Consider the following 22,234-nt stretch of genomic DNA (forward strand, 5'->3'; position numbering starts at 1 on the left):
GTTTGGAAGTGATTTACACTTTCAAGTTGGTCAAGCAGGCATGTTTCATACACAATCTTATTTTCACTCATCTCTAGGCACATACATGTTTGGTCTCATTAGAGCCATGGTGGGAAGTCCTTTACCTTGTCCTCCAGGATAACAACCCCCACCTTCTTCCTTTTGTCTCAAGTGCCTCTGTTAGTGCTTTGTTACTTTGTATTCCAGAGTCCTAACATTCCACTGGAATTAATCATGGATACTTAGTGTAAAAGTACTAGGAAAACTGAAGGAACGAGCTATCTTAGTGAAGAAGGGAATGATTCCTTTTGGAGAAGTCCTTCCCTGGTAAGGTAGGGCTGGCTAGGTCCTCAACATGGTAATTTTGAGTAGCCAGGGGCTGCAGGTTGGCGCACATACCTGGGCACCCAGTGATTTCTTATTACTTGTTTAGTACACCCCTTTATTATGGTTAATACAAAGCTTACATGTGCTGTTTTCTGAGTTTTGATTAACATGGAGCTGATTTTTCTTATGATACACCCTCAAAAACATTTGCAAATCTCCACCTCCCCAAATTACCAAGGATTTCTTCACTGACCTGCAGGAAGATAACTTTGTATTTCAGCCCCAAATCTGTACACAGCCAGTTTGATTGACTGGGAGCAGTCTATTCAGAACCAACCAGTTATTTCCAGATAAAAACAGTCACACTGTTTGTAGACATCTTTTTAATGTTTTACTTTAAAACAAATGAGCCCAGTAAAAGAGAGCAAAGGAGATTACATTTCAATGATAGCTTGAGATGGGTATGAAATTCCTGATTGATTTGTTCTCAGGAACAGACAACTGTATTGTCATACTTGACTTTTAGAACTGCTCACTTAAAATGCACGTAATTATATTAAGTTTCTCTTGCAAAAACACAACCATGTCATTTAAGGCAAAAAATATCAGCTTCTGGGGAGATAAGTTAACGTTTCTGACATTTTCTCAGTCGGGTTGGATAAAGTGATCCATTAATTTTAGTTGCTCAGGTTTCATCCTTTCTTGTGGTTTTGCTTTGCCAATGGGCATGAGAATTAGTCGCTGTGCCTGATTTCCTCCTCTCTATTAGACTTGTTCCACCTGCAAATTGTGAACTTTCAGAATCACTGAGTCAATGGGAGGTAAGAAAGGCACCTTTGAACAGGAGATAAAGACTTAAAAACTCAATAAAGTGTCTCTTACTTAAAACAAAACTGGCAACCCACAGATAATTAATTTAATTGAACAAAATGCAAACGTTTAGACCAGACACAGCAATATTTTTAGTCAGCCTCATATAAGGGGATGTTTGCTAGTAAGCATTAACTTGATCAGCCCTACATATTGAAGGCAGACAAACTTGAACTGAGAAAGCACGTGGCTGCTCAGTTCTCAGCTAAATTGTGCTTCAAGACACCATTTGGCCTTGACCAATGGGACTTCGCTAAGTGTAAATGGGAGACCCCTCTCAACTCTATAGAGAGTAAAACAACAGACAAAACCCTGCAGTTTTCATACAGTACAACTATCTCCGAACATCCAAGAGTTTTTGTGCTAGAGTAAGAGATAGACACAAAATAGTCATGGCTTCAATGTATAAAAGTTTTTCACATCATGGTTTATCACATTTTGCTATGATTAAGACCTCAGTGATGCATTTGGGGTTTGTTTCTGAATCTTCAGTCTTCAGTAATGCTGGATGAACTATACTGTGTCGGAGGCCTAAAGAGGGGTCCCCAATACATTCAGAATTCCTGCTGCCAGTGGGGTTCGATCCAGGACAGGGAATATCCAGGAATCAGTGCTACCTGAAAGTTGCTGCCTCCCTCCTCTTCCTCAACTGATAATTGGAGAGATCCTGCCAAGTGCGTGGCAGGTGTCTGGCTCTAAGCCAGTGGAATGATGTGTGTGTTTGTGTGTGTGTGCACGTGTGCATGTGTGTGTGGTGTACAACCTCCTTGGGAGGGTGTATCACAAGTTCAGGTTGAGTGGAAACATAGTAGGTGAAAAATTGCATTTCATAATTTACTAAAATTCTGTGCTTCAAAAACGAAAGTCATTGTTTTAGAAGCTTGATAAAATTCTTTTTGACTGGAGTGTAAAATTTAGACCCTAACTTCTGCGTGTCTCCAGCAGCCAAGAAGACGCTGAATGATACACTCCAGGGAAGTGTGCTAGAATCCAGGTGGGTTGAGAAGAGGAGGTGTTTAAAATTTCAGTGTTTATCAAAAGGGACAAGGATTTTTGAAGGGTGAGAAGCCTATCTGAGGAAGAGCAGAGAAGTGGTTTACTTGGGGATGGAAGCTGGGTAAAGCCTGGCGAAGTTCAGGAGCAAAACAGTGGCAGGGAACTGAGAAGTTAATGGAGAAGAAAGGTAGGAGGAGGGTTGGGGATTGGAGACGACCAGTTGGGGAGACAGTTGGGGAGGATGGGTGGATTTCAGGGCCTCCTTTTGCCTTTGGACAGCCAGTTGCTATCCCTGCTTTGTCTTCCTGGCCGCTGAAGGTTTTTTTTTTGGAGAAGCACTATGTCCCAAGGAAAAAAACTCTTCCTTCCCTAAGTCCTTCTGTGACTGGACTGGAACTGAACTGAAGGGCTCTCTGGCTCCCCCTTGCCTTTTGAATGCCGTGACCTTGGCTGAAGTTCTGAGAACACTGGACAGGTTTCCAACAAGCAGTGGGCGGGGCTTGCTTTCTGGTGAGTGCCTCTCTGGTTTTGCTTCCCTTGGGTCCTTGCTGCTGTGCTATATGATGTAAGTGTTTCTGATCTGCAGACCCTACCGGGGGTACCTGGCTTCTAACTGTGAATGTGCACACCAGGAAACAGAACCCCTAATTTGAGGTTTGGGGCAACATTCTTGGGGGAGCATAGAAAACATTCGCTACAGTATAAAAAAGTAAAGGAAGTTTAGTTACAGCCTTCCATATGCAAAACGTACTAGGTTAATAGCAAAAAACATTCAGGGCATAGTAAAAAATAAACACGTTGCAAAATTCTCCATTTATATATAAGAATAAGGGATGTTTAGGTAGTCGAATTCCCTAGCAATATTCATTTCCTAAAAAGATCAAGTTCTTCTATTTTGGTTTGATTTTCCTCCCTCACATTGCCCTCTGAGGGCAAAGCTATTTTCGTTAACTTCACCTATTTCCTGGTGTTGTGTCTGGATTCTTTTCAAGCCGTGCTCATCTCAGTCTTACGCAAACGTCTAATTCCCGGGGATCCTGCCTGTATTACCAGTTTAGTGGGAATGGTTTCTCACACTTCCCCCTTCCCTGTGGCAGTCCTGGCAAGCCGGGGTTGGGGGGTGGGGGGACGCCACTGCAGAGAGATCAGCCCCAGAGCCCTGGTCCTTCTACTCATCAGTACTGTACTGGCGTGTGTAGAAGTCGACTACGTATAAAGTTGATTCAGCCATTGTGGACTATGTTCCCGTGAAGTCACATGTGTCAGATAGTCTGTTTGCCCCACTGGCCCTGAATCTCATTATTTGCACGCGTTCTAATTGAAGAACATTCTCGTCATAAAGGACAACATGGAAATGATGTGCAAAATTGCTTGCCACAGCGTTGAATCACCAAAAGCACACAGATTGACATTCAAATTACATCAATAATAAAATGACTGAATAGGAATGGGTTGGCAGATATCTTGAAAGAAGCAGCCATTTCTATGATTCCCAAGTTCTGCTTTACTTGATACCTTGTTAGCAGCGGTTGATGGTAGCCATTGTGTTTACAGATACATTATGGCCTAATTTTGAAAACGTATTTTGTATTTAATCACAAAGCAGAAATGCCTGAAATTTGAAGTTGTTTACTCCTGTAATTTCAAAACACAAGAGTCAAATCTTCTAAGTGACCTAATCTTGACATTTTCACACACCCCATAGCGTTAGCAGTGTTTGGTTTCTCAGGATTTTAAACGCAAGGTACGTTACTAAATGAGTGGGTTAATGTTGATGTACCTTGGAATTTCAGCCATCCCTAAACATGCATTTTCATGCAATTAAAAGATAACGGGCTTATAAACTGCCTTTCATGTTCTTCCTGATTCTTGCAATTTCAACTTTTTAGAAGGGCTTTCAAAATAGTTCATGCAACGATATGTATGGCTAAAGGAACTGCTTTGCTAGAAGGAAAACGGAGACCTTATTTCAGTTTGACATGAGGCAAGCTGAGGGCTTCCGTGCTTTCTCCTGCCTTACAAATGCTCTGAGATGATCGCGATCTTCCAGTCCTTAGAGAGTCCGATGCGAAAGCGGTTTCCCTGGCAGGCTGCGGCATGGCATCGAACGTGTCTGTCTCAGTCTCTTCGGGACCCACCTCTTCATCAGTTATAAACAATTTGGATTCCCTCCATTTGGGGTAAAAATCTTGGCTGCCTCTGGAGCCACTTGACTCACTCCCAGAAAGCTGTATATTCAGTTCCTCTGTCGACCTGATCAGGTTTTGCACCGACAGAGATTTGCCCAAGTCCTTGGGCACAGCGGGGTGGACAGATAACAGAGTCTCTCCCCCCATGTCAAAGCTTTTCCTTAGAGAACGGTCCTTGGTCAGATTTGACTGTGCAACCTGAACATTTTCCTTGGAGGCAACAAGGCAGGTGGTGACGTCGGAAATGCTTTCCTGTAAGCCTGCGGGGTTCGGGTGCAGGGTCTCGGGCCTGGGCAGATGCTTGATGACTGGGAGAGGAGGCGGGATCTGTAAAGTTGTTGGGGCTGCTGGCTTAGGGGCCACGCTTATTTGGTTTGCAAGGTTGCTGGCGGCCGCCGCTGCGCAGCCGTCACTTTGACTCATTGGCACCTGTGTTGCTTGGCTGTGCATAGTAGGGCTAAGCGCGTAGAAAGTCTGAGCGCTGAACTCATTTGGCGTCAGGATGAACTGCAGGCCTCGAGAGATGTTGGCGCTCGCCGATCTGGATAAGCAGCCGCTGTTCTGCGCCGAACTGGACAGGTCTTTGCTATCCACGGGGCTCTGATAGTCAGATGTCTGTTCACATTCAAAAGGTGGGATCTGGAATGAGGCCAAAGTGAGGGCGGAGGCAGAGCCTTTCCGGAGGACCTGTTGATATATATCGAGCAGGCAGTCCAGCTTGGACTCGATGGACTGTACCTAAGGGTGGGGGAAATGGTCACATTTGAGTTATAACCCGTTGGAAGAATGGGCTTCGTTTCTAGAGCCACTGCAGCATGTATGTCTAGTGGTGTGTTTGGGGGGTGGGTGGGCAAGGGATAATTTAGAGGGAGAGGTGAGCTTCAGTCTCTGCATCATCTCCCCCTAAAACTCCTCCCCCTTAACTTAAAACGGATGATTGATGTTCTCAAAAAAACATATAAGCCTTTACAAAAGCAGCTGCAAGACCCCCAGCCCAATCAAGTTGCCTTTGCCAAGCCTCCTCCAAGAAATGATTCTGGGACTCTATGGCATTTTAGCGAGGAACTCCTCTGATGAAATCAAGACCTTAAATATCAATGTAGGTGATTCTGAATTTAAAAATAAAGGTACAAAATGCTTAATAATTAATAATTAATTAACAAAGATATAAAATGCTTCCGAATTAATACTTGAGATATTTTTGATTGGATTGGGGGAGCAATTTGATTTCTGGACAACTGTCTTTTTTTTTTTATTAAGTTTTTAATTTTAATTCCAGTGTAGTTAACAGAAGTGTTATATTAGTTTCAGGTGTACAATATAGTGACTCTGCAATTCCATAAGGTACTCAGTCCTCATATAATAAGTATATTCTTTAATCCCCTTCACCTATTTAAATCCCCACCCCCTACTTCCCCTCTGGTAACCATCCGGGTGTTCTCTGTAGTTAGTTAAGACTCTGTTTCTTGGTTTGGACAATTATCTTTGTATGAGAAGATACAGCTTCAGGGCTAATAACTGAGGTTTGGTGTTGTTTTTTACAAAAGAGTGAAAAAGAGAGACAGTGACAGTCACCAAAACACATACAAAAAATAGATCTGTTATTTTACTGTGGAAAGTCTATAGTTGCTTCCAGTTCACATATTCATCGATGAGATGAAATTGTTCATTCCTTACATGGGAATCCAAGTGTTTTAGAGAACACTGTCTATGCATAAAAAATGTAGTTGCATTCACTCTTTCTTGATTTTCTTCTTTTAAAATATATTAAGAATCACTGGGGCACCTGGGTGACTCAGTCGGTTAAGCGTCTACCTTCAGCTCAGGTCAAGATCCCAGGGTCCCAGGATTGAGCCCTACATTGGGCTCCCTGCTCAGCAGGGAGTCTGCTTCTCCCTCGGTCCCTCTCTGTATCAAATAAATAAATAAAATCCTAAAAAATTTTTAATCACTAAAATACATCAAATGACCTAATTTTTGATTAAAAAAAATTTGGATGGAAAAGTTAGCCACTCCAGTTGGATCATACCTGCTTCTCCACCTTGACCACCCGGCCGAGCATACTGAGGTCATCGGGGGTTTCGTGTTCTGCTGTTATTTTCTCCCGGCTCTTCTTATCTGACGTGATTTGCCCTTTTCCGAGAATTTGGTCAACACTATCAGAGAAAGAGGAGATCAGATTATAAATGTTGAAGACGGAGATTGCCCCGGGCCAGAACGAAGTATTTTGAAAAGAAAAATTAAAGACAATTATCTTTAATTTATGTAAGATGTCATAAAAATGAGCTTGTTCCAGTTGATGTGCTTATTTTCTTAACATGAGAATTACACATGAGATTAATTTTCTCATTATTCTGGTCTGTGATGAAGTCACTTATGGGCAATCTTCTGTAGGCGAAATTGTCCTGAACTACAAAGTAATTTGTCTGTTTGCATCTCCGACCACGCATTTCCTGAATTTAACTGCTGAAAATATGACAAAGTCGTAACTATGATTATTTCATGTTAATAGAACAGATGCTTCAGTGAACATTTACTGCACATCTGATATGCGGGAGCTAAGCCCATAGAAAGTGATCGTCTCCACCTTTTGGAATTCTAGTTGGAGAACGCGCTGGAAACTCAAGATTAGTTCTACAACTTCTGTAGCAGTTCAATTTTATAAAAACCCTTGTTTTATAATAGTTCTATTAAAGAACTTGGAAGACCATGACCACGTGGGCCGAGACTGTAACACCACCACAGGATGAGTTAAAACCATTTCCAAGGAGGGCGCCTGGGTGGCTCAGTGGGTTAAGCCACTGCCTTCGGCTCAGGTCATGATCTCAGGGTCCTGGGATCGAGTCCCGCATCGGGCTCTCTGCTCAGCAGGAGCCTGCTTCCTCCTCTCTCTCTCTCTGCCTGCCTCTCTGCCTACTTGTGATCTCTCTCTGTAAAATAAATAAATAAAATCTTTAAAAAAAAAAAAAAAAAAACCATTTCCAAGGAGACTTGATCCCCTGAAGTGGGAATTACTTTCTTGTGTGTGTGTGCTGGAGCTCAATTATCAGGACGGACTCAGCATTCCAGTTGACAGGCAGTGCCCACCTCCTGCCATGAATCTCATCTGTTATACTGCAAACTCCACAAGGACTAAGTCATTATTTTATTAATCTCTGAACGTCCATAGTGCCTGGCACACATTAAGGGCTCAATAATTGTCTGCTGGATAAATGAATGAACGGACGAACAAATTGTGATTTCTAGAATTGATCACCAGGTGGTTTACTAAGGGCCTGGTATATGCCTCCCGCTGAGCTAAGTGTGCTATGGGCATATAAACAAATGTTTAAGACCCCCTCCTTGTGTTTTCAGAACTCTTCCAACACCCACACTGGTAATTTGTGCCTGAGAATGAAGCAAGACTCTTAAAAAACTGATATGACTGGACATTCTGGCTTCAAGAGAACATAATCAAATGTGATTGGAGTAAGACACCAAACTCTTTTCATCACTGAGTAAGATGCTCACCAGAGAGACAGTACAGGACCCTAAGAAAGGCAAATGCCCAGTCTTAGTCACAAGCAGGGGAACAGACTTGCACCCAGGAAACAACACAAGAGCCAACCACTCGTTTTTGAGTCCAATTCTTGGGCAAGATTGAATACCAAGATCATGAGTGTCTCTATGCTCCGTGACAGCTCTCAATGGCTGTAGGAGGTCAGAGAAGGGAAAGGTCTGTTTCTTGAGGCCAGATAGGTGGGTACAATTTGACGAGGAAGAAGGACGGCTTCTTCTGGAAGGATGGTTGGGATTCCGAGAATAACAAAACAACAATAGCAGTAATCATTCAAATGGCATCAGCGACAACCATTAACAGTTACTGGGCACTTGTTTAGTGTGTAGGAACTCATTCAGTCTTCATGACACCTTATGAGGCAATCACATTATCCCTATTTTTACAGATGAGAATACTGAGATATTGCAGGCTGCAGACGGAGGCTTTTCATGTCTGATTAATATCCTTAAATAAAAAATCTACACTAAAAGCAAAAGTCCAGTTATCCATGAAAAATGAATCAGAACTCTAAGCTTCAGAGAGTTTTCTCTACAACAGAGAAGTTACCCTCAGACGGTTTTTATGCCCGTTCCTTCCCAACAAATCACATTTCTATTGCTTACCGTGTTTGGAGACTTTTAATTCTACATAACATGTCTAGATGACCAGCAGAATATTGTTCAATGACATCTTTTACATCATAGGGGCGTAATGTTTCCTTAAACTTCCGTTTTGCAACATGAAATTTCATAATCCTGTAAAAGCAACATGTTCCATGTTAATCTCCATAACTCTGCTAAAAGAAGTTACCCAAATGGCTTGCTAGTAAATATGCGAACTCTGGGGGAAAAAAAAGTCAAGCATCACATTATTTTAGGTTCCTTCAGAAATGCAACATAAAAGCCTAAGATTATAGTGGGCAATTTAAGAATATCTCACGGGAGGCACACACTGAGAGTCAAAAAACACACAAAAGAGACTTAATGCTAAGTGTTATACATTTTTGCTGTTCACTGAAACCCTGAGTTAAAATCAAAGTCAAAATGCAATTCTGCCTTCTTTATGTGACCCTCAGAAGTTTAAGAAATAACACCTAGACTGCGTCCCTTAAGAAATATAAAAATTGTTAAAATGGTCTTTTATGTAACTATGCAATTTCAGATGTAGATATGTCTGCAAAAACTTACTCTTTCTAGAGAAATACATTCATATAGAAATTTATGAAAATTCTGTTTCATAAATTACTTTTGCAGAATACTGCTCAATTAGGTAGCCAAGTTCCTTTTGTTTCGAATGTAACACATTCATCCACTACAGTTGGATATCTAAGGTTTCAGAACCAGAGATCTCTTTTATTACAATACTTCCCCGACAAAGACCTCATGCTTTTTTCTTTTTTTAAAAGATTTTATTTGAGAGAGAGAGAACACGTGAGTGTTAGAATAAGCAGTGGGGGGTGGGGAGAATAAGCAGGGGGAAGGGGCCAACAGAGGGAGAAGCAGACTCCTTGCTGAGCACGAGCTCTGTTCTAGGACCCTGAGATCACGACCTAAGCCAAAGGCAGATGCTTAACCCACTGAGCCACCCAGGTGCCCTGGACCTCATGTTTTAAAACAATATTTCTTTAAAAAATTAAAAAAAAAAAGATTTGTATTTATTTATTTGACAGAGAGAGACAGCGAGAGCAGGAACACAAACAGGGGGAGTAGGAGAGGGAGAGGGAGAGCAGGCTTCCCACTGAGGAGGGAGCCTGACTCAGGTCTCCATCCCAGGAACCTGGGATCACGACCCCAGACAAAGTCAGATGCCTAATGACAGCCACCCAGGTGCCCCTAAAACAATATTTCATCAATAAATCTCATGATGCCATAAATAGCTAAGTTGCCAAGGAAAAACAGTTACTGCAATAACTTGGTATTATTTCTGAAGAAAGCAAAGAAGCATAACATTTTAATGAGTCTATGCAGCCTTAGTGCAGGTAAATGTTAAGCCTGCCAGTGTTTTTTCAACTTTTAAATGGCTCATAGACTCCTGGATGGATCCCAGACTGGGAATCAGTCAATTAGGCTCTGCAAACCCCAATTTGGTGTACCTTGGTGGAAAGTGGGAAGATTAGGTCTAAATGTAAAATTTAAACAGAAAATATTCACTATGTATCCTAACTGATAGCTGATTGCAAGGACCCCAACTTGTCTTATTGGTTAGGAAGCCCCAAACTCTATCTTGTAGTTATATTATTAACTTCAAATTAATTGTATCTTAATTATTTTGGAATCATTTATCCATAACATTCTTACACTCTCTCTCCACAATATTTTCCCCATCAATCTCTTCTTTGTCCAGGATAAACTTTTTTGGTCTCTTTCATTGTTTGTTTTTGTTTACAGAAACATTTAAGCATTATTCAGAGGAAAGTAGAGGAGCTCTGTTTTATTTTAACCTCTTAGTATCTAGCTTTAGTTCCAAATTTGTTTATCAAATTTGTTTGGGGGCTCAGTCTCCTATATTAAAAAACTTGTGAAAACTAATGAAATACCTACCCTGTGAAATTTCTGGCCCTGAGTAATTATTTGTTAACTATCTGTTTCCCCACATTAAATTGTCAGGTACATGAAAGTAGGACTGGGCCTCTTTTATTCAACAGGTGGGGGCGAGGGGGAAGTGCGTAAGAAATGTTAGCTCTTATTACTACTGCTGCTTCTACCCTGAGTATTATGATCACCATTCTTCAACACGGTGTACTCAGAGGTGAGCACAGTTCCCTCTGCACTGTGGAAAGGAACATTTGTTGAATAAGAGAAGTAAGGAAAGAGAAAAAGAAAAGATCTGCTCATCTAGGTAATAATAAGAATAAAATCAGAAGAAAGGCTAATCTAACAGCCCAGACCCTCTTTACTTATCTTCAGAGTAGCTAATGTTGTCTGGGTGGGTGGGGGGGTAGAGGGGGAGAAAAAAAATCATCTTTATACATCCCTTAGGTGGTTTTTAATTGTTGTTGCTTGTGTTTTCAATAAGATTACCACTTGTTGTGTAAGTACTTTTTTTTCTTTTTAAAAGATTTTATCTACTTAGAGAGAGAGAGTGAGCAAGAGAGACAACATGAGTAGGGGGAGGGGCAGAGGGAGAAGCAGGCGCCCCATGAGCACGGAGCCCAGTGCTGCCAGATACCAGGACTCTGGGACCATGACCCTAGCCAAAGGCAGACACTTAACCCACTGAGCTGCCTAGGTGCCCATTAGGTGAAGTATAGATGTCTTATATTCAACAGCCCTTAAGACAGTCTTATTTCCCTTTCACATTTGGGGAAACTGAGATTCAGAGAACCTATGTGACTTGCCCCCTCACTAGCAACCAGTAAGGGGCAAAGCCAGAATCTCACCCAGATATATCTGGTTCTCACTCTCACATCACCTCCTGCTTTCCTGTGGCATTAATTCTTCAGATGCTGAAAAGATTGGCTGGGATCTTGGCAATTTTTTTTTCCTGGGCTATGGTAAACGACTGGCTACATGCAGAGGGACGAGCTTTGGCATGAGTTGGTGTATTCCCATAGGCTGTAGCTTAGGCATTAGTGGTCTGTGGTGTGGCTGCCTAGTGGGGGGCCCACACACCTCCAAAGTGAATGATCTGTTTTGTCTGCAGGGGGCCCTGCCCCTGTTTCTTGTAGGGAGTTGTGTGACTGCTCCATGGTAATTTGCCTCAAGAGTTGCATGTTTTTCTCTTTTCCTTTCACAAATACTTTAACAAAAGAACAATTTGAAGGCATTCAGTAGACAGAATTATACTCTGGCCCATACTCGGTCATATTTTAAGCAGACCACGATAATTTCATTTTATTTGCATAATTTACCATTTATGAACTAGCTAAATTAAAGAAAAATCCATTTTTAAATAAATTTGATCAATATTTATAATTTTGATTTGTATTGCTTGCCAATTTCCATGGTACAAATACTCCTACCACACTTCATATTTCAAGCTATCAATGTGACATCACTGAACAAGAAGTTGGGAAGAGATGTGCAATATTATCATTACATAGTATTTATGCCATACAGATACAATAGAGAGTAATATGTAGTAAAATGAGTGTTGAATGTGTATTGCCTTTGTTTTAAATATAACTTATTTAATTGTGAGTTTATACAATTTAAAGTTTAATAATGGCTGTATATAACAAGCAGCAAAATTCCCAAAAATGTAACATTAAGCTCCCGAGAGTACAAGCTGGCTTCAGTCCAATCCTGCATATACTCCTCTTTTTCAAATAACTGAAATGGTGTTATTAATCGAATTTTTTTTTAAATTTATTTCTTTAAAAAAATATTGTATTTATGTATTTGACACAGAAAGAGAGATAGCAAGAGAGGGAACACAAACAGTGAGAGTGGGAGAAGGAGAAGCAGGCTTCCCTCAGAGGGAGCCTGAGGCGGAGCTCCATCCCAGGACCCTGGGATTATGACCTGAGCTGAAGGCAGAGGCTTAATGGATTGAGCCACCCAGGTGCCCCTATTAATCCAGTTTTTAATTCCTTACATGAAAGTAGGAAAGTCTATAAGGAAAGCACCAGAGGGAAAGCAGTACCTCCAAGGAGTGATACGATGTGTAGGAATCTATGGTAAGCCTATTAAGAACTCTCATATTGACTCAGCTGTCATCATGTGGGCATACCCAAACACCACAGAAGACCATCAGTTTCCCATCTAGGACTGCTAGTTGCTTAGCATTTATCAGGACATGACCGAGTGTAAACAAACTATTTTACCTGTCAGGGATTAAGTTTTCTAAGATGAACAACAAATATATTTTCTTAAAAAAAATTATTTTATTTCATTCTAGTTTTTTTGAGCACTCGCCACACTCAGCATGGGGGTTCGCACCCACAGGCCCAAGATCAAGAGTCGCAGGCTCCGCTGACTGAGCCAGCCAGGCGCCAATGGACAACAAACGGATTTTCTTAACTGTCTTTGTTGTAGGTTGAAAATGAAAACGCTGAAGAGGCCTGAGGTGAGATATGAAAATTCTAAGTTGGGCAACGTGTTTTATGAATGTGGAGGGAATGTTTAATAACAAAAGTCTTTTGGAAACCAGTAATTTATATAAAGGAGGATAACGTGACTTTGCCTTTGCCAAGGACAGACCAACCACGTACTAATAGCTCTCAAAGCTGTTCCCTTCTTTCTATCTGCAATACCATATAGCCTTAGAAAGAAAAAAATCTTTCAAAGTGAGACCACATTGCCCCCCATCCTAAGATCCTTCATTGGTTCTCCACAGCCCCTCCAGTAAACATCAAATTCCTCAGCATATCGTGTAAGGCTGTTTACGGACTGGCCGCCCTCTACCTCTCTCACCTCTCCCCCCTATTCTGTGTTTGGAACTTGAGGTTCCAGCAACAGTAACAAAAATATTTGCAGGTCCACAAAACACCATTCAATAAATCATAGGCTTCAATTATTTGCACACGCTCTTTCCTCTCCCCGAAACCCTATGATATCTTTAAGACTCAGCTCTAAAGTCACTTCTTTTATGGAAATTTCTGTGATTCTTCCAAAGTAGTTAGTCACTTGCATATCAACCTCTATTTTAGTACTTAGCACACCACCCTGTAATTATTTGCTTATCTACCCGCCTCCTTCACCAGACTGTATGAGGTCCTTGAATGCAGGCCTATGTGCTCTCCCCTCAATAAGCCAACACTTGGTGCAGGGTTTAACAAACATGAGAGGTTTGTTTAGCAGCACTACGAAGGAGACTGGGTGCGCAACCCGAGGGAAGAGGGTAATGGATGGGGACCCCCCCCACCTTCTCTCTCTGGAGGCTCATCTCTATTCATTCCTCTGCATGCAGCCTGCACTCCAGACCTCCTGGATTTTTTTTTGGTCACCAAAATGCTAATTTCTTAGGATTCTGTCTTTGCACTCTACCTGAAATGCTAACGGTTCTGTATTCAGCCCGAACATCTTTCCTTCACCTTCACAGGGGTAGATGGTCTTGCTTTGTGCCCTCAAGTGCACGGCCATGGAGGTAAATCTGAGGCACTGTACCTCACCCACTGATTTAGGGCTATGGTTTTCACCCTAGCACTAAGCATAATCTCGGACAAGTATTAGAGGGTCCGTAAGCACTTGCTGGAGAATTGAATGGGGATTAGTCACTCTCTAGTTGCTCAAAGTTGTTTATATTGTTTTGTGGCAAAGCAGATGCTTGTCAAGGTCTTCTTAAAAGAGTACCTTAGAATAGGTTGGAGTTCTTCAGGCATATTTCAGGGAGCATAAATCCAGAGCTATTCGAAGTACAGACAAGGGGCAGAAAGTTTTTTCTGTAAAGGGCCAGATAGTAAATATTTTATGCTTTATGGGTTGTTTAGTTTCTTTCTTTCTTTCTTTTTTAAGTTTATTCATTTATTTTGACACAGAGAGATCACAAGTAGGCAGAGAGGCAGGTGGGGGCGGGGTGGTGGAAGCAGGCTCCCAGCTGAGCAGAGAGCCCAATGTGGGGCCCGATCCCAGGACCTTGAGACCCTGACCCGAGCTGAAGGCAGAAGCTTTAATCCACTGAGCCACCCAGGTGCCCTGGGTTGTCTGGTTTCTGTTGAAACCATTCAACTTTGCATTGTGGCATGAGAGCAACCACAGACAATACATAAATGAGTAAGTATAGATGTGTTCTAATAAAACTTTATTTACAAAAACAAGCATTGGGTTGGATTTTGGTTATAGTTTGCTGTTCCACTGTCTAGGTAAGAGTGATGAGGAAATGCCTTCAGGCCAGGAATAAACAAAAGCTCATGAGCTGGCCTGGGGAAAAGAAACAGAAGACTTTGGTGGCCTTTTCATACTTATAAATATGTTTAATATGATCTATATCTTGCCTCGTAGCAAGAAGTGTTTAAGCAAGTCATTCTAGAGTAAAATTCAGACCTTTAAGAAACATTTAACAATCAGGACACCTAGAATGAGCCAACAGAATGGCTCTGTTGGTTAAGCACTCAACTCTTTGGTTTTGGTTCAGGTCAACCCATGATCTCAGGGTCCTGAGATCGAGTCCCATGTCATGGGCTCTGCGCTCAGCAGGGAGTCTGCTTGAAATTCTCTTCCTCTCCTTCTGCCCCTCCCCCACTCTTTTTCTAAAATAAATAAATATATTTTAAAAAGACTTAACAAAAAAAGAAACATTCAACAATTAAGATGATAATGCCAAGTAGTACTTTATAGTATCACCCTATGAGAGGGGTAGTACTATCATCTTCATGTTGTAGGTAAGGAAACTGAGGCATAGAGAGGTTAAATACCTCGCCTGTGGTTGCATAGTTAGTAGATGTGCAATTGGGATTTGAACCAGTTTGGCTCTAGTGTTGAGCTTGTTATCACAATATTGTACTATTGCCTTAATATTAAGATCTTATATATATTTTTTTAAGACTTTATTTATTCGAGAGAGAGCATGAACATGAGTTGGGGGAGAGGCAGAGGAAAGGCGGAAGCAGACTCCATCCTGGGCAGGGAGCTTGGAGGCCCAGCTCCATCCCAGGACCCTGAGATCATGACCTGAGCGAAAGGCAGATGCTCAACTGACACTGAGCCACCCGGGCGCCCAGATCTTGTATTTTAACACAAAATAACAAGAATGAAAAAGATACTTTGCTATAATACAAGCTCTCCTCACTCACAGGTGTCTGGCACACACGTTCTCAATAAGGCTGCCAAGCGAATGGCCTGTTCTTACTGGTGTGGCTGGAGGGTCCTTGGGAGGACCAAACGAAGGCTGGGGGGTAAGTTCTGCTCTCAGTGGCGTCTTTTTTTCATGAGCATCAACTGCACCCCCAGAACTAGTACAGCAGGAGCAAACACTCCTAAAGCTTGTTTCCATGCAGTGAGGGGAAGCAGGAGGCTGGCTAGGTCTGCGAGAAGGAAACGCCTCGCCCGAAGCTGACATGCGGCGCAGTACCACTAGAGGGGGGAAAAGATTCGTCACAAACCTGATCAACCGTCCCCCTCCGGCTGAAACCGAAGGCAGTCTGCTCACACACTTTTCTGAGCACGAAGAAATAACTACCGCGAAGTTAAACTCTGGGTAGAATATATCTATATATACACACAAACACATGTGCACTTATAAGGAAATGTAGGTGCATTTGTTGTGCTGCCATGAGTTATAAAATCTTGCAGAAGTCTTGTTCCAGCCGACTAAATCAGGGGAACGACACTGCTTATGAATATGCAGAGATAGGAACCAGCAGAAGAGGAGCGGCAGCGACTGCGGCCGCCACGGAACAGATGGACGAGCCCGGCCCGCAGCCAAAGCGCGGGCCGGGCGGCGAGGGCTCAGACTGTGAACTGCAGAGGCAGCCTCACGGGCTGCAAGACGGACCGCAGCGCTTCCCGAGCTCGGCGGCTCCCGGGCACTGCGCATAATGCCGATGCCTCGGTCCCCCCTCCGTTTTCTCTGATCCGGGGTGTGGGCCCCGAGATTCTGTAGAACTCTTCGGGTCATTCCACGGTGTAGCCCAGGTCAAGAGTTTCCGAAACGGAGGTGGGAGCGCCTACCGTGCGGTCGGGCTGGGCTCCGGGCGAGGCGCTGGGGACGGGGGGCGGGAGGGGGGCACTGACTCCGCTGAAAAGGGGCTGGCAGAGGTGAAGGAGCCTCCAGGGATTATTTGTCTCCAGATTCTTCCTCTCTCCAGTCCTTGTGGAAGGCAGCAGTCCCTGGGGCCAGGAGCTCCTACAGAATCCAAGAGCCTCATTTGTCCCGAGCCAGGAGCTCCTTGGATGAGCTCCATGCGGTCGCATCCCTAAGCGATGCCCCAGGCGTGTCTGACGCGTGGGACTCAAGAATTCACTCCTGGATTCTTTCGCTCACCTTAGCAGACATTTCTTGAGTGCCTACTCCATGCCAGGCTCTGTGCTGGATGTCAGGAATACGGCCATGCAGAAATAAACCCTGTTGCTTGAGCCCTTCCTGTCTGGGAGGGCAGACGGTGTGTAGTGGAAGGGGTGGGAAGCTCAGGCCAGTGGGAGGGGTGAAGAGAAGTGTTTAACCCAAACTGGTGTAAGTGACAGGGACAATATCTGGACAGGACAGTCCTTTACTCTCTGCGCCCTCACTTCTGGGAATTATATGACCAGATTTGTTCAGGCTGCAGAAATGGTCCCTTACCTTCCCACACCCTGTTATTGGTGTGGATGCGTATTTCCCCCTCTGACCCCTCTTCTTACCTTATGCTCATCAGTTGGGTTGATCTACTCTACTGACATGCTTTCCATAACCTCTCCTTCCCAGGATGGATAATCCTACCCGCTGACTTCTGACTGCAAGAAACACAGCATCTGGGACACCTGGCAGGCTCAGTCCGTTCAGTGGCTGCCTTTGGCTCAGGTCATTGGGATCAAGTCCCGAATTGGGCTCCTTGCTCAGCAGGAAGCCTGCTTCTGCTCTCTATTTCCCTGACAAATAAGTAAATAAAATCTTTAAAAAAAAATTCTCTCTTCCTCTCCCTCTGCCCCTCCTGCCCATTCTCTCTCTAAAAAAAAGAAAAAAAGAGAAAAAACACAGCATCTATCTGCCTTAAAAGCAGATAAAAGGGTGCTAGGGCTCATTCTTGAAGTGATCCAGGGCCCTTGGATCACCAAAACTTCCCCAAGGCAGCCTTCTTTTGCCTTTCAGAGATTGGTCTGGGGATGGGTGGTGCTGATCACTGAGCAAACTTGTCGGACGATGAGGACTGTGGAACTTGATATTTGGGGGTCACCATTAAAGGCATGCGTGTTACTTGTTTGGATGATTTTATTTATTTATTTATTTATTTATTTATTTGACAGACAGATCACAAGTAGGCAGAGAGACAGGCAGAGAGAGAGAGGAGGAAGCAGGCTCCCTGCTGAGCAGAGAGCCCGATGCGGGACTCGATCCCAAGACCCCGAGATCATGACCTGAGCCGAAGGCAGCGGCTTAACCCACTGAGCCACTCAGGTGCCCCTGGATGATTTGTTAATGTTACTTCTCTGTTAACACATAAACAGGACTCAGTAATGCAGATTTGCGTATATATATATTTGGACTCTGAAAATCCTTCAAAGCTAGTTATAGAACTATATCTCCAAGACTCCTTTACCTTTCTTTCATGTTACATTGGGCTACTAGCCAGTGACTAAGAAGACAGAGGAGCTCCTGGATGCACTGACCAATCTCATTTTCCGGCTTCCAATCCTTGCTGGGGATGTGTAAATTAGCACCCCTCGTACGCAGTCCTTTAGATGCCTTATTGTATAAGTTCCCACCTGGCTGACTTAGGGAACAGGACCTATTCTCTGGCCGCAACTGCTGGCACATGGATATCGTTCTTCTAATACTTGTTATTATTGAGTTTTATATTCACGATTTGGTAGGCTCTCCTATACCTTTTTTTTTTTTTTTTTTTTTAAAGGGGGATAAGAATAGTAGAACCTAAGCAAGAACTTCCAGATTCAAGCAAGTCTACAAACAGTTAACTCTCCTCTTAGGATTTTGTGAGCATTGATCCAGTAACTAAATTTGGGAATTTTGTTTCCCTAGGAGTATAAAATTCTGCATACATTTTAAAGTATGAATAAGTAAATAAATAAAGTGTCCATACCCATTGATTGCTCTTGAATATTTTTAGTCATAACAATGAATAGGAGTTTCAGTTTAAATTATAACCAAATAAAAGGTTAGAAATTAGATGCTGCAGAGTAAGTGTGTCTTCCAAGAAAACATTAGTTTAATGCAGCCTCCGAGCAAAATGTGGCCACGAGCAATTATCTCCAAAACAGAAACAAGCAAAAAAGAATATTCCATGGACTATATTAGCTGATTTTAAAAATATGTGTTAAATGATCCATAAAATGTTCTTGTAGCAGCGTCCCTTACTGAAACATGCCATAGACTTGGCTGTCAAGAATGTCTTAACAGTGACTTGCAAACAAAGACTCATCACCTCTGCTAAAATAGCAGAGACGCTATCAGCAAAATTAAGAACGGGTGATGATTAAACAGCTTGTAGGTTTAACAAAAACCCACAACGGCAAACATGTGCCTCTGCTTCTCTATTTGTGGAGTATTCTTGTCTGAAGTATGGAGCGAGATTTGAGAAGGATTCAGAGATGAGAATGCATTTTAGGGGACAGTCCAGGCAATGGTCCTGCACGTGCCCTTCAGAATAGGAAGAACACAAGGGCGAGGAAACTGGAAAACCTTGTTGCCCAACCCAGGGTTACAGCAAGGCCTGATTTGCATACCCGCCTGAGCAACTCTGACAAGCCATCATGGTTCTTCTCTTTGCTGATCAAATCTGAGCCATTTCAGCAGAGTTGATGAGCCTTTGCTAGTTGCAAAGAAATGCTTGACGTTTTATCTATGTTCTTATTAGAGTGAAAGATTCTGATAGATAATTTAGAAAAATGTTCTGTTTACCATCTGGCTTGAAACCCTTTTGCCTCTACTGAATTCTTCTCCAGAGTCATTGACGACCTTCCGGTTGTCAACGCTGATGGACCTTCTCACACTTTCTCTTCTTGACCTCTTAGCGGAACTGAACACAGTGGAGCCCGTCCCCGGCTCAGCGGGCTGTCCGCTGGCCCCTCCTCCGCGCGCCCCTCCTGTTTTCCCCAACAGTCTGGCTGCTGTGTTAGTCTCCACCAAAGCCTTCTTCCTTTGGTAGCTCCCTCCAGGTTTGTGAACCTTAAATCCTGTGGTGACCTTCTGTCTTCACTCCCACACCCCCCTTGAGGTGACACTTCTGCAAAGCATTTATGTCTGAGCCCATGGCTACCAAGTTAGTCCCCATTCCAGATTTTTCTCCTGGGCTTCTGAAGCCCGGCCTCACCTGTGTGCTGGGTCCCACGGTGACCCTGCAAGCTTACCAGTCGCAACAACGCACCCTCTTCCCACAAGCCAGCCTCTGCCTGACCCGCTCCCTCCAGATGTCCCCTCCTGATTCCTCCTGCTCTTTCACTCTGTCTTTTCTAACCTGCAAATACCCAAATCCTGTCATTTTCTCATGTCTGAAGGGCTCTGAACTCTGTCCTTCAGGACTCTTCATCGCCATGGGCTGGGCCCCCGTGCAGAGCCAGGTACGGTAACAACAATGGTCCCCTCTTTCCAATCCATTCCTTGCAGTGAGTCATAGTCCTAAATGTCAGAATAAATCACCAGGCCGACAAATTTATTTCCATACTTAATCTCCACGCCCTCCGGCTTGCTCTAATGGCGCCTGCTCCTCCCTTGAGTCTAACTTCTCCTCCCCATGTTCTCTACCCAACCAGCACTGATACCGTCTTCAGATCTGGTTCTCAGCAACTGCGGCTCCCTCTGCCTGAACTCACACCCCTTTTAGTAATCTGGCTGGTACCTACAAAGCCACCAGATCTCTTCTAGGATGTCCCCTCTTCTAGAAAGTCTTCCTATATGCCATCTCCCACGTAAGTGCTGACTTTCTATCTGTCCAAATAGCCCAGACTTCTATTATTACAGTGATCTGTCGCTTGGCATCATAATTGACTTTTCTTCTGGCAGCCCTTCAAGGTTCTAAGCAGGGATCCATCTTTCTTGTTAATGTATATTCTGGTGTCTGGTGCAGAGTAGAAGCGCTCTCTCCCTCCCTCTCTCTCTCTCTCTCTCTCTCTATATATATATATATATACACATATATATATGTGTGTGTGCATATATATATATATATATATATATATATATAAAACGTATATATATATGTTTTAGAGTCCATGTACGGATTCTTTGGGGGAGTTTATAGCCAGGCCTCTGTGTGGGTGGGGTTGGGAGGGGAGAGGAGAGGTAGCTTCTCCCTTTCACAGTCCTTTTCTTAGGAGGGTTCCTGGGAAGGCAGCAAGCTACCTGGAACATTGCCTTGTGGTTGGGTGGAAAGATTGCTTTTCCCGCCCTGAGTGATGCTGCTCTGAGTGATTCCTCAGCACAGGTGGTGAGGATATAATTTCAAGAGGCGACAGCAAGTGCTTTCTGGGGAAGAGGGTGCAGGCAGGGAAGGCCACAAACCTTTGGAAGTTGGGAGTACCCCTGAGAAGAGAGAAAGAAGCGCTCCTCTCCTGTGACATATTGGTGGAGTTCAGAAAGGAGAGGGTCTGGCCTAAGCAGGGGAAGGGCAGAGTAGGCAGTACACTGGGAAGGCAATATGGAGCCCAGAAATGTGAAGGTTATAATAGCCAGCTTATGTAGTGCTTACCCTGTGCCCAGCACTGTTCAAAGTGCTCTGCAAATGTTAATTCAATCAATCCCCCCCTCAGCCCTACAAGGTCAATCCTATTACCCTCCTCACTTCACCAATAAGGAAATGGGGCACTGAGAGGTGACATGGGTTGCTCAAGGTTGCACAGAGGCTATCATTTCTTGGATCACTCCTCAGAGCAACTCTCAGGAGGGTGGGGGCTGGGGGTAGAATGTGCTCATGATACCAGGGGAAAGTCGGCTGCAGCTTCAACTTAAGAATTCTTTATTTATTCCTTTGATTTTCTAGAAGGCTGGTTTGGCCTGGGAAATAAAATGTTGTGTACAAGTGAAACTCAGCAGGCATGGTGATTACTGCTTTGGTATATTAAGAGAAGTTAAGAACATGATGCAATCAACTTCTCGGTCATTTCTGTTCAGAATAATGAGTAACTCCATTGGGCTGTTTTGGTTATCTTTACAAGAATAGGCTGTATGGTGTTCTGATTTCTTTCTTTCTTTCCTTCTTTTATTCTTTTTTTTTTCTTAAAGATTTAAATATTTATTTATTTGACAGAGAGAGAGAGAGAGCAAGCGAACACAGGTAGGCAGAGAAGCAGGCAGACAGAGAGGGAGAAGCAGGGTCTCCACTGAGCAGGGAGTCCAATGTGGGGCTTGATGCCAGGACCCTGACATCATGACCTGAGCTGAAGGCAGCTGCTTAACCGACTGAGCCACCCAGGTGCCCCTGTTCTGATTCATTTCTTGACAATTGACAGAAATAGTTGCATAAAACAATCTGATAAGAGAACAGCTGTTGAGGATCTCGTTAGTAATTCTGTTAAAAATGCAAGGAAGAGGCAGGTTAGCTTTGCATCATTTTAGTGGCCAGAGCTCATTCTGCAACTACGTAATAAATCCTTCACATAACACTTCGTTGAAGCCTTGGTATGCCTATCTCAGAATTTATCTAGCCAGTTCAGTACAGGAAAACAAATACAAACATTTCTTTTTATTTTTTAAAAATTATTATTCTGAGAGTTAAAATAACAATAAGAAAGAACAAGCGTTGGTGAAGATGTGGACAAAAGGAATTCTCCTGCACTGTTGGTGA

At 43.3% G+C, this 22,234-nt stretch overlaps 1 protein-coding gene across 3 annotated transcripts in view; it reads right to left on the bottom strand.

Moving 5' to 3' along the window:
• Positions 1 to 695: 695 nt before the first annotated feature.
• Positions 696 to 22,234, bottom strand: part of KCNQ5 (potassium voltage-gated channel subfamily Q member 5) — a 553,330-nt gene continuing 531,791 nt past the window's right edge. For all 3 annotated transcript variants that reach the window (XM_045074791.1, XM_045074792.1, XM_045074793.1), the window contains 3 exons: positions 8,544 to 8,675; positions 6,412 to 6,538; positions 696 to 5,120 (listed from right to left, as the gene is read on the bottom strand). In XM_045074791.1, the coding sequence (XP_044930726.1) occupies positions 4,158 to 5,120; positions 6,412 to 6,538; positions 8,544 to 8,675 (1,222 nt within the window). In that variant the 3' untranslated portion in view covers positions 696 to 4,157. The remainder of the gene's footprint in view (positions 5,121 to 6,411; positions 6,539 to 8,543; positions 8,676 to 22,234) is intronic.

Source organism: Mustela putorius, unplaced genomic scaffold, assembly GCF_011764305.1.
Source record: "Mustela putorius furo isolate JIRA1106 unplaced genomic scaffold, ASM1176430v1.1 tig00000135_pilon_pilon_pilon, whole genome shotgun sequence".
NCBI lineage: Eukaryota > Metazoa > Chordata > Mammalia > Carnivora > Mustelidae > Mustela > Mustela putorius.